The 12,471-nt window shown below is 47.4% G+C and overlaps 1 protein-coding gene across 1 annotated transcript in view; it reads left to right on the top strand.

Annotated features, from left to right (window-relative positions):
* Nucleotides 1-12,471, top strand: part of METAP2 (methionyl aminopeptidase 2) — a 124,113-nt gene that overhangs the window by 86,657 nt on the left and 24,985 nt on the right. The window contains exons 8-9 of the mRNA XM_069229096.1: nt 3,125-3,221; nt 4,881-4,984. Coding sequence (XP_069085197.1) covers nt 3,125-3,221; nt 4,881-4,984 — 201 coding nt within the window. The remainder of the gene's footprint in view (nt 1-3,124; nt 3,222-4,880; nt 4,985-12,471) is intronic.

Raw genomic sequence — 12,471 nt, 5'->3', positions numbered from 1 at the left:
CTTGCCAAAGTCGCACCTGATCCCTTGTCAGATGCTCCCTTTCATTGGAGCTGTTTTGGACTTATCCTCCCAAACAGCGACTCCATGATATTCAGGCTATTATACCAATATTTCAGCCTTTATCCTGGGGTTCAACAAAACTGACTTTGTGGCTGCTGGGCCTAAGGGCCTCCAGCATCCTACCAGTGACACATGCACGTTGGCATACGCAGGCTCTGCAGTAGGACCTGAAGTTCCAGTGGGAGCAGCATTAGGGGAATCTGACATGGTCCAGATCTCGGCAGGCACTGCAAAAGATCTGCAGTGGTGCCTGGCGCACCACGATTGAGTCAGTGGCAGACTCCTCTCCCTCCCCAACCAGATCGGACAGTAGTGACAGACTCCTGAGATGTTGCAGCCACCTGGGAGAGGTGAAGATCAAAGGCCTTGGGTCTCTTGACTCCACATCAACCTGTAGGCACTCCAAGAGATCCAGATGGCATTGAAGGCCTTTCTTTATCAAGGGAACGCTGTACAGGTGTTCAGACAGCACCACCACTGTGTGGTACTGCCACAAAAAGGAAGGGGCGAGTGTGGGGTGGAGGGGGGTCATGGGCCCTTTGTCAAGAGGCCCACATGGCTGGAATGTCAGGCATTTTCCTGATGCTTCAACACCTGGTGGGCTCTCTGAGCCAGAGTGGAGAAATTCAGCTGAAGATGCCCAGCGGATCACAAATGGGGTCTCCAAACAGAAATGGTGTAAGGTCTCTTTCAACAGTAAGGAAAGCCTTGATTAGATCTGTTCACCACTGCAAAGAATGCACAGTGTCAGCAGTTCTGCATGCTGGAATTTCCAGGGTGACTCTTGGAGACGCTTTTCGTCTTGAGTGAAGCTCTGGCCTCCTATACGCCTTTCCGACAGTACCACTCCTGTCCAGAGTTCTCAAAAGATCAGGAACAATTGGGTCCAAGTTATCCTAGACCGGGACTGGGCTCATAGAGTCTGGTATCCCGACTATTGAGCATGCCCACTGGTCCTCCAATCATGCTGTCCCTTCGGGATCAACTCCTGTTTCAGTAGAGGAGGGTTCTACAACCAAACGTGTCAGTGCTCCGCCTTCATGCGTTGAGATTGAGCGGTGACAGTTGACAGCTTTTGACCTTCCACCTGAAGTCTGTAATGTTATTTTGGCAGCTCGGGCCCCCTCTGCCAAGACAGTACACACTGGCCATTGGAAGAAATTTGTGGCATGATGTACAGAAAAACAGGTGGTACCCTTATCTGCACCCACCCCTCTCCCAGTTTCTTTTGTTTCTCTACCCAGCAGAGCTCTGCAATGGGCACGTTGTAGGGTTATCTGCTGTCTCTGCCTTCCTGTGGCTGCTAGATCAGCCCATCCTCTTCAAGTCCCCTATTGTAATTGGGTTCCTTAAAGGTCTGCAACATGTTTTCTCCAGCTCCCTTTGTTATGCCCAATGGGACCTTAACTTGTTTTTTACCTTTCTAATGTGTTCTCTCTTTGAGCCACTTCATACCTGCCCTCTTAGGATCCTACCGTCAAGAGGGCTATTTTGATGGAAATTACATCTGCCCAGAGAGTCGGTGAATTGCAGGAGCTGTCATCTCAACCTCCATACATCATCTATTTTTTTTTTTTTTTTTTTTCCCCTAGACAAACTACTCTTTTGGACTAGCATCCTTCTTGCTTAAGGCAGACACCCCATTCCACATAGGCCAGTCCACTTTGGCTATCTTTTACGCTCTGCCTCGTCCTTCTTAAGAAGAGGAGAGACGCCACCGGCTGGACCCAAAAAAGAGCGTCGTTGTTCTATCTTGACCGCACAAAACTGTTCCACGTGGACGATCAACTCCTCGCGGGGTATGTCGGAGCCAAAAACAGGGAAGGCCGTACAGAAACAAACCATCTCCCTAAGAATTGTTCTCTGCATTTATATCTACTGTGTATTGGCCAAGAAGCAACCCCAGAGGGCCACTGAGTTCATTCCACCATGGCAAAAGCTGTGACCACTGTGTTGGTATGTGGAGTTTCGGTCTTGGACATCTGCTGGGCAGAAACGTGGACCTACTGCACTCATTCACCAAGCACTACTGTCTGGGCAAACAGGTCCTTGAGTGTTTTGCCCGCTCGGTCCTGTAGAACTTTCTGGTTTAAAGCAGACGCTCTGACATCTTATCTTTTTATAGACTCTATCTACCTACAGATTACTTACTGACCCACCCATTCTCCCCTCTCTTCAAACAGATTTCTAGATACAAAACTATACTGTTTTTTCAGGGCCCTAGTTCCACACACCAGTGGTCAGTGTTATTTGTGGCTCTGCACTCCTGGAAAAGAAACTGACGTCAGCACACAGGGTTAGCACTTACATAGACACCACACAAATGACTTCCGGCACGAACCACGACTTTACGTGGAGCTGAATGATACCACCTACCGCCACGCAGGAGTACGGCTCATGAAAAATTTCCAGATCCAGCCTGACACCTGGGGATAATTCTAAGTTAAGGAATCTGTGGCTAGATGGTCTCTACCAGATAAGGAGTTCCCGAAGGTAAGTAACTTGTTTTTATGGCTTACTCACTAATGCAATCTGGTTAGCTCAAACCTGCTAAAAAGTAAAGTATGGTATTTGTGAACTCAAATGACCAATTGGCATATCTGTTCCTGTATTGTGGGACAAATAATTAACTTCATACTGAATTTATTTAATGTTATTAAGCTTTTAAATGTATTTTTTTTTCCTTTTGGGCTCCTTACACAAATAAAATATTTCTTGTTAGGAGCCTGACTAAATCCAACATAAGGTTTTATACATATTTGCAAATTGTTCCTTTGAATTTCTGGACTGTATCATTTCTACAATGAGCATTAGAGTGAAAAGAGTATGTGTCTTTTACTTACAAGTCAAGAGCTCTGAATTCTTGAATAGCATTCACTTGTGGCCCTGATTCATACAACCAGACATAGAATTAGAAAAAGAAGGCTATAGATGATATGGAGAGAAGGAAAAGTGTAAATGAAGCAAATGACAGCATGTCTAAGGAGAGTGTTACGCAGTACCATTCTTCTGAAGATTTGTAATATTTTTCCATGTTTGAACATAATTCATTTGTGCCTTCCAGTGTGCTGGAATAGATGTGCGTCTTTGTGATGTTGGAGAAGCCATTCAAGAAGTGATGGAGTCATATGAGGTAGAACTTGATGGCAAGACATATCAAGGTAAGTCTGCCAGTTTGTACAATTGAGATGGTCTCTCGTTGAAATAGTTTGCAGTGATGTGGTTTGGTGGTTGAATTTTGGAACCAGGAGCCTTGTTTGTAAACCGTTCTCTCCCAATACACCTGTTGTGTGATTCAGGGAAAATTAGTTTTATCTTTTACCTCATTTCCCTTATTGTTGAGTACAGTGAAATTGGCCAAAGGCCAGTTAGTGAAGACAGAGTGCACTGTACCTACATTGATCTAGACCGGTTTCCTGCACAATAGAAAATGTTGTAATAACATCCATAAATTGAGATATGAATGTGACCTAATTAGATGTGGTAGTTCATTTAATTGTCTAGAGTAGAAGACTGATAAAATTGTGACTTCTTGGCCTGATGTGAGAGGTGCCTGCTTACTTGTGAAGGTATATATTTTCCCCCAGTAATTGTAGGAGTGCATCATGGGCATGGTTGTTGCAGCTGGTTGAGCAGTTCTGGTGGTATTGTTTTTAGAGTAAACCTAGATACCTACGTTTTTACATTGGCTTGAGTTCAATGAAGATCTGTTTGACTATCGGAGGTTATAGGTTGACAGGCTTGCAGCGATGTTGCAGCAATGTTATTTCTGTGTTTTGCATTTGATTTTTTTTTTTATTAGCCATGCCTAGGTGTTGGACATATGTTGGATGTTTTAGAAAATGCTTGAAACGTTCTTTGAGACATAGTTGCCACTTGCCATAGTTGTATTTGTGGCATAGTATGCCCTCAAATATAGGGTAGTTGGCAGGTAAATGGGAACCTTTTCACTGGTCATTCAGTGTATATTTGACACTGTAATGCAGTCCTAGATGCACAGTAGCTGGTTGGGGCATAAGGGCCTTAAAAATGATGGCGGGTAAGCAGTTTTCAGCTTTCTCCATGAACTGTTTCCCAGAGTCACCTCCTTATGCTGCATGAATGCAAATCCTTGCAAGTCCATTCCCTTCAGCAGGTACCTGTGAGTGTGGTGGTGTTTGTGCCAGCACACCGTGGCACTCCAATGATCTGGCCTCTGCCCCTCACACAGTATCCTCTCCCAGTGGGTGTCCAAGAGGAATACAAGCCTTAAAGCAGGTAGACTGGACACCAGCTATGCTGTTCCAGTGGATACCATCTTGTTTCATTCACCACAGATGGTACAGAGATCATCAGATGCTGCAAATGTATAGTTCCCACAGATCAATTGCACTCCGCTTCAGATCCTGATAAGCCCACGGGGCAGCCACAATGTGTACAGCTTTACTGTGAGCCACATGCTGCTGCCAAGGACCAGGTTCTTTCCTTGTGCATGGCTAGCTCCTGCCCCTTCTTGGAGATTTTTACTTAATAGAACATTACTATATTAAAACCTATGTTTTAAAGTACTTCATACCTTAGGATTTCATCACCTCTTTTCAATTCCATGATCCACTTGTTAAGATATTAGAATTTATGCTTTTGCAGTGGTAAAGAGAGCCACTGGTTTTTATAGCAGGGGTAGCCCTCTGCTCCGAATGCACAGCACCAGCAAATCACCATTTGGAATGTTGGCACTATAAAGTTTGTGGCCTTTAGGAGATTTTGAGGGGTGTTTTTTGGCAAATCAGTATTTTATTTTTGCTACAAACCTGCTGATAATGTGTTGTTTTCTTGAACAGTGAAGCCAATACGCAATCTTAATGGGCATTCAATCGGGCAGTACAGGATCCATGGTGGCAAGACTGTTCCGATTGTCAAGGGAGGGGAAGCCACAAGAATGGAGGTATGAACTGGTAGGGGTTTGTAAGGATTACTTTGATTTTGGTCCTTTCACATTGTTTTGATGTGTGCATTTTTCGTTTCCTGTGTTTCTTTTTTTGTTTATCTTAAGCCTATTGTACATTGCTGCATTGGAACATCAGACTACTTCCAACAACTGATTTGCCCTTCAGTTGGAAGCTGCTGGTCATCAACACATTATTGAGTATGTGGTGTTGATTGATCTCCTATGAAAGTTGGGATAAATTACCTTTTTGACTAACATTTAAAAAGTAGCAGTATAGGTTGTGAAACCAAAAGATGCCAAAATAGTCACTGTTTCTTAGAGATCCAGAGTTAATTCTTGGCTTTCCTCCATGCAACAGCCTTCGGGGAGGTTTTTGTGGGCCAAACGTAACAATTGAAGACACGTGGCATCAGAGACCATAGTCATGGGACCTTGCACCCTGCTTTGTGTCTGAACTTGAAGTGTATGCATCAGGATGGGGTGAGAGGCTGTGCGAATGCGCAGCAATAACAGTGGCACTGTTCGCATCAACCTGTGTCTGCTCAACCCTACGGAGTGAAGTGAAGGTGGTGGCACGAGATGTTTGCAGCCTGCTGGGGCTGGAAACAGAACAGTAGCAATCGCAGTCAACTGGGATCATGAAAAGCCTGACAGCACCCAGGGAATGGGTGCTTGGGGGAGAATGTGAGCTGGAGAGAAGTAGTATTTTCGTGAGAGTGGATCAGACCCCCTAGACACTGAGATTTTGACCCCACATGGGAGTGAACCCGGACTTCTTGCCTCCATGACTGGATTGGTGGACTCCCTCAGTTGGAATCTGATAGTATGCAGTGGAGACCTTGTGGAATTCCCCTGTGATAATTAAATGGTGGGATGAGAGCTATAGGGGGAAAAAACGGAGATCTTTAAAAGAGCCATAATGGTATCTTGGAGGACGAGTTTGTCAATCAGCAGGAACTCCTACTCTCAATGGATGAAGAAAGGAAAATTGCCCTTGTAATACGCAACCTTGCTACACTGTTCGCAACTGTTGACAACAGAAAATTGTTGGAGAGGTTAGAAAACGACTGTAATAGTGGATGCAGCCCTATGGAATCCAATTCCCTCTCTCCAGTTGCAGTCAGTCAAGATCAGAACAGTTTAATCTACCACATTGCTGGTAGCCTTTGGTGTCCCACAGAGCTCATACTTTTCTGGTCTGCAGTTTAATATGTAAGTACAACTCTTGGTGCAAGAGATTAGCTTCCAAATGTATGCAGATGACACCCAAATTCACTTTCAAATAGACAATAGCCTAAGCAACATCACTAAAATCACTTCATGCTTAGACCAACACTGGGTAAATGAGGGCTTCATCTATGTGACAGATGTAAGACTGAGAAGTCTCTTGGCTGAAAAGGAGCATGGCTTATTGCCCTTTAGCTGTCCTCCAGATCGTTGGGTTCCATACTTCTCCTACCCCAAAAGCAAGTAACCTGGGGGTACTCTTTGACTCAGAAATGTTACTTTGTTTCACAAAGTGATGAGAGGAATCACTCTCCACATCTCTGTACTTCGTAAAATTCTCTCTAATCCATTTGGAACCAAACCAAGAACTCCTCATGTCCAAACTTGATTGTTGCAGTATCGTCTGCTCTGGCCTCCTGTAGGAAGTTGGCTCTGTATGTGCTATTTCAAAGTAAGGAATAGCATGCACAGAGTCCAAGGGTTCCCCTTAGAGGTAAAATAGTGGTAAAAATAGATAATACTAATGCTCTATTTTGTGGTAGTGTGGTCGAGCAGTAGGCTTATCCAAGGAGTAGTGTTAAGCATTTGTTGTACATACACACAGACAATAAATGAGGTACACACACTCAGAGACAAATCCAGCCAATAGGTTTTTGTATAGAAAAATATCTTTTCTTAGTTTATTTTAAGAACCACAGGTTCAAATTCTACATGTAATACCTCATTCGAAAGGTATTGCAGGTAAGTACTTTAGGAACTTCAAATCATCAAAATTGCATGTATACTTTTCAAGTTATTCACAAATAGCTGTTTTAAAAGTGGACACTTAGTGCAATTTTCACAGTTCCTAGGGGAGGTAAGTATTTGTTAGGTTAACCAGGTAAGTAAGGCACTTACAGGGCTTAGTTCTTGGTCCAAGGTAGCCCACCGTTGGGGGTTCAGAGCAACCCCAAAGTCACCACACCAGCAGCTCAGGGCCGGTCAGGTGCAGAGTTCAAAGTGGTGCCCAAAACGCATAGGCTAGAATGGAGAGAAGGGGGTGCCCCGGTTCCGGTCTGCTTGCAGGTAAGTACCCGCGTCTTCGGAGGGCAGACCAGGGGGGTTTTGTAGGGCACCGGGGGGGACACAAGCCCACACAGAAATTTCACCCTCAGCAGCGCGGGGGCGGCCGGGTGCAGTGTAGAAACAAGCGTCGGGTTTGTAATTGAAGTCAATGGGAGATCTAGGGATCTCTTCAGCGCTGCAGGCAGGCAAGGGGGGGGTTCCTCGGGGAAACCTCCACTTGGTCAAGGGAGAGGGACTCCTGGGGGTCACTCCTCCAGTGAAAGTCCGGTCCTTCAGGTCCTGGGGGCTGCGGGTGCAGGGTCTCTCCCAGGTGTCGGGACTTAGGATTCAAAGAGTCGCGGTCAGGGGAAGCCTCGGGATTCCCTCTGCAGGCGGCGCTGTGGGCGTTCAGGGGGGACAGGTTTTTGTACTCACAGTATCAGAGTAGTCCTGGGGTCCCTCCTGAGGTGTTGGATCGCCACCAGCCGAGTCGGGGTCGCCGGGTGCAGTGTTGCAAGTCTCACGCTTCTTGCGGGGAGCTTGCAGGGTTCTTTAAAGCTGCTGGAAACAAAGTTGCAGCTTTTCTTGGAGCACGTCCGCTGTCCTCGGGAGTTTCTTGTCTTTTTCGAAGCAGGGGCAGTCCTCAGAGGATGTCGAGGTCGCTGGTCCCTTTGGAAGGCGTCGCTGGAGCAGGATCTTTGGAAGGCAGGAGACAGGCCGGTGAGTTTCTGGAGCCAAGGCAGTTGTCGTCTTCTGGTCTTCCTCTGCAGGGGTTTTCAGCTAGGCAGTCCTTCTTGTAGTTGCAGGAATCTAATTTTCTAGGGTTCAGGGTAGCCCTTAAATACTAAATTTAAGGGCGTGTTTAGGTCTGGGGGGTTAGTAGCCAATGGCTACTAGCCCTGAGGGTGGGTACACCCTCTTTGTGCCTCCTCCCAAGGGGAGGGGGTCACAATCCTAACCCTATTGGGGGAATCCTCCATCTGCAAGATGGAGGATTTCTAAAAGTCAGAGTCACCTCAGCTCAGGACACCTTAGGGGCTGTCCTGACTGGCCAGTGACTCCTCCTTGTTGCTTTCTTTGTTCCCTCCAGCCTTGCCGCCAAAAGTGGGGGCCGTGGCCGGAGGGGGCGGGCAACTCCACTAAGCTGGAGTGCCCTGCTGGGCTGTGACAAAGGGGTGAGCCTTTGAGGCTCACCGCCAGGTGTCACAGCTCCTGCCTGGGGGAGGTGTTAGCATCTCCACCCAGTGCAGGCTTTGTTACTGGCCTCAGAGTGACAAAGGCACTCTCCCCATGGGGCCAGCAACATGTCTCTGGTGTGGCAGGCTGCTGGAACTAGTCAGCCTACACAGACAGTCGGTTAAGTTTCAGGGGGCACCTCTAAGGTGCCCTCTGTGGTGTATTTTACAATAAAATGTACACTGGCATCAGTGTGCATTTATTGTGCTGAGAAGTTTGATACCAAACTTCCCAGTTTTCAGTGTAGCCATTATGGTGCTGTGGAGTTCGTGTTTGACAGACTCCCAGACCATATACTCTTATGGCTACCCTGCACTTACAATGTCTAATGTTTTGTTTAGACACTGTAGGGGTACCATGCTCATGCACTGGTACCCTCACCTATGGTATAGTGCACCCTGCCTTAGGGCTGTAAGGCCGGCTAGAGGGGTGTCTTACCTATACTGCATAGGCAGTGAGAGGCTGGCATGGCACCCTGAGGGGAGTGCCATGTCGACTTACTCGTTTTGTCCTCACTAGCACACACAAGCTGGCAAGCAGTGTGTCTGTGCTGAGTGAGAGGTCTCCAGGGTGGCATAAGACATGCTGCAGCCCTTAGAGACCTTCCTTGGCATCAGGGCCCTTGGTACTAGAAGTACCAGTTACAAGGGACTTATCTGGATGCCAGGGTCTGCCAATCGTGGATACAAAAGTACAGGTTAGGGAAAGAACACTGGTGCTGGGGCCTGGTTAGCAGGCCTCAGCACACTTTCAATTGTAAACATAGCATCAGCAAAGGCAAAAAGTCAGGGGGCAACCATGCCAAGGAGGCATTTCCTTACACAACCCCCCCCCCCCCAAACGAAAGAGGATGAGACTAACCTTTCCCAAGAGAGTCTTCATTTTCTAAGTGGAAGAACCTGGAAAGGCCATCTGCATTGGCATGGGCAGTCCCAGGTCTGTGTTCCACTATAAAGTCCATTCCCTGTAGGGAGATGGACCACCTCAACAGTTTAGGATTTTCACCTTTCATTTGCATCAGCCATTTGAGAGGTCTGTGGTCAGTTTGAACCAGGAAGTGAGTCCCAAAGAGGTATGGTCTCAGCTTCTTCAGGGACCAAACCACAGCAAAGGCCTCCCTCTCAATGGCACTCCAACGCTGCTCCCTGGGGAGTAACCTCCTGCTAATGAAAGCAACAGGCTGGTCAAGGCCATCATCATTTGTTTGGGACAAAACTGCCCCTATCCCATGTTCAGAGGCATCAGTCTGCACAATGAACTGCTTAGAATAATCTGGAGCTTTTAGAACTGGTGCTGAGCACATTGCTTGTTTCAGGTTGTCAAAGGCCTGTTGGCATTCCACAGTCCAGTTCACTTTCTTGGGCATTTTCTTGGAGGTGAGTTCAGTGAGGGCTGTCACAATGGATCCATATCCCTTCACAAACCTCCTGTAATACCCAGTCAAGCCAAGGAATGCCCTGACTTGAGTCTGGGTTTTTGGAGCTACCCAGTCCAGAATAGTCTGGATCTTGGGTTGGAGTGGCTGAACTTGGCCTCCACCTACAAGGTGGCCCAAGTAAACCACTGTTCCCTGCCCTATCTGGCATTTGGATGCCTTGATAGAGAGGCCTGCAGATTGCAGAGCCTTCAAAACCTTCTTCAGGTGGACCAGGTGATCCTGCCAGGTGGAGCTAAAGACAGCAATATCATCAAGATAAGCTGTGCTAAAGGACTCCAAGCCAGCAAGGACTTGATTCACCAACCTTTGGAAGGTGGCAGGGGCATTCTTTAAACCAAAGGGCATAACAGTAAACTGATAATGCCCATCAGGTGTGGAGAATGCTGTCTTTTCTTTTGCTCCAGGTGCCATTTTTATTTGCCAGTACCCTGCTGTCAAGTCAAAGGTACTTAGGAATTTGGCAGCACCTAATTTATCAATGAGCTCATCAGCTCTTGGAATTGGATGGGCATCTGTCTTGGTGACAGAGTTGAGCCCTCTGTAGTCCACACAAAACCTCATTTCTTTCTTCCCATCTTTGGTGTGAGGTTTGGGGACTAAGACCACTGGGCTAGCCCAGGGGCTGTCAGAGCGCTCAATCACTCCCAATTCCAGCATCTTGTGGACTTCCACCTTGATGCTTTCCTTAACATGGTCAGACTGTCTGAAGATTTTGTTCTTGACAGGCATGCTGTCTCCTGTGTCCACATCATGGGTACACAGGTGTGTCTGACCAGGGGTTAAGGAGAAGAGTTCAGGAAACTGTTGTAGGACTCTCCTACAATCAGCTTGCTGTTGGCCAGAGAGGGTGTCTGAGTAGATCACTCCATCTACTGTGCCATCTTTTGGGTCTGATGACAGAAGATCAGGGAGAGGTTCACTCTCTGCCTCCTGATCCTCATCTGTTACCATCAACAGATTCACATCAGCCCTGTCATGGAAGAGCTTAAGGCGGTTCACATGGATCACCCTTTTGGGGCTCCTGCTTGTGCCCAGGTCCACCAGGTAGGTGACCTGACTCTTCCTTTCTAGTACTGGGTAAGGGCCACTCCATTTGTCCTGGAGTGCCCTGGGAGCCACAGGCTCCAGAACCCAGACTTTCTGCCCTGGTTGGAACTCAACCAGTGCAGCCTTTTGGTCATACCAAAACTTCTGGAGTTGTTGGCTGGCCTCAAGGTTTTTGGTTGCCTTTTCCATGTACTCTGCCATTCTAGAGCGAAGGCCAAGTACATAGTCCACTATGTCCTGTTTAGGCTCATGGAGAGGTCTCTCCCAGCCTTCTTTAACAAGGGCAAGTGGTCCCCTTACAGGATGACCAAACAGAAGTTCAAAGGGTGAGAATCCTACTCCCTTCTGTGGCACCTCTCTGTAAGCGAAAAGCAGACATGGCAAGAGGACATCCCATCTCCTTTTGAGTTTTTCTGGGAGCCCCATGATCATGCCTTTTAATGTCTTGTTGAATCTCTCAACTAAGCCATTAGTTTGTGGATGGTAGGGTGTAGTGAATTTATAAGTCACTCCACACTCATTCCACATGTGCTTTAGGTATGCTGACATGAAGTTGGTACCTCTGTCAGACACCACCTCCTTAGGGAAACCCACTCTGGTAAAAATACCAATGAGGGCCTTGGCTACTGCAGGGGCAGTAGTCGACCTAAGGGGAATAGCTTCAGGATACCTGGTAGCATGATCCACTACTACCAGGATATACAGATTTCCTGAGGCTGTGGGAGGTTCTAGTGGACCAACTATGTCCACACCCACTCTTTCAAAGGGAACCCCCACCACTGGAAGTGGAATGAGGGGGGCCTTTGGATGCCCACCTGTCTTACCACTGGCTTGACAGGTGGGGCAGGAGAGGCACAACTCCTTAACCATGTTGGACATATTGGGCCAGTAGAAGTGGTTGACTAACCTCTCCCACGTCTTGGTTTGTCCCAAATGTCCAGCAAGGGGAATGTCATGGGCCAATGTTAGGATGAACCCTCTGAACAGCTGAGGCACTACCACTCTCCTAGTGGCACCAGGTTTGGGGTCTCTGGCCTCAGTGTACAGGAGTCCATCTTCCCAATAGACCCTATGCGTTCCATTTTTCTTGCCTTTGGACTCTTCAGCAGCTTGCTGCCTAAGGCCTTCAAGAGAGGGACAGGTTTCTTGTCCCTTACACAGCTCCTCCCTTGAGGGTCCCCCTGGGCCTAAGAGCTCAACCTGATAAGGTTCAAGCTCCAAAGGCTCAGTTCCCTCAGAGGGCAGAACTTCTTCCTGAGAAGAGAGGTTCCCTTTCTTTTGCTGTGTTGCAGTTGGTTTCCCAACTGACTTTCCTTTCCTCTTGGTAGGCTGGGCCATTCTTCCAGACTCCAGCTCTACTTGTTCACCCTGTGCCTTGCATTGTGCTCTTGTTTTCACACACACCAGTTCAGGGATACCCAGCATTGCTGCATGGGTTTTTAGTTCTACCCCAGCCCATGCTGAGGACTCCAGGTCATTTCCAAGCAGACAG

The sequence above is a fragment of the Pleurodeles waltl genome, chromosome 4_1 (assembly GCF_031143425.1).
Source record: "Pleurodeles waltl isolate 20211129_DDA chromosome 4_1, aPleWal1.hap1.20221129, whole genome shotgun sequence".
Classification (NCBI taxonomy): Eukaryota; Metazoa; Chordata; class Amphibia; order Caudata; family Salamandridae; genus Pleurodeles; species Pleurodeles waltl.
The sequence above is the reverse complement of the archived record's forward strand: the minus strand, read 5'-3'. Positions and strand labels throughout refer to the sequence as shown.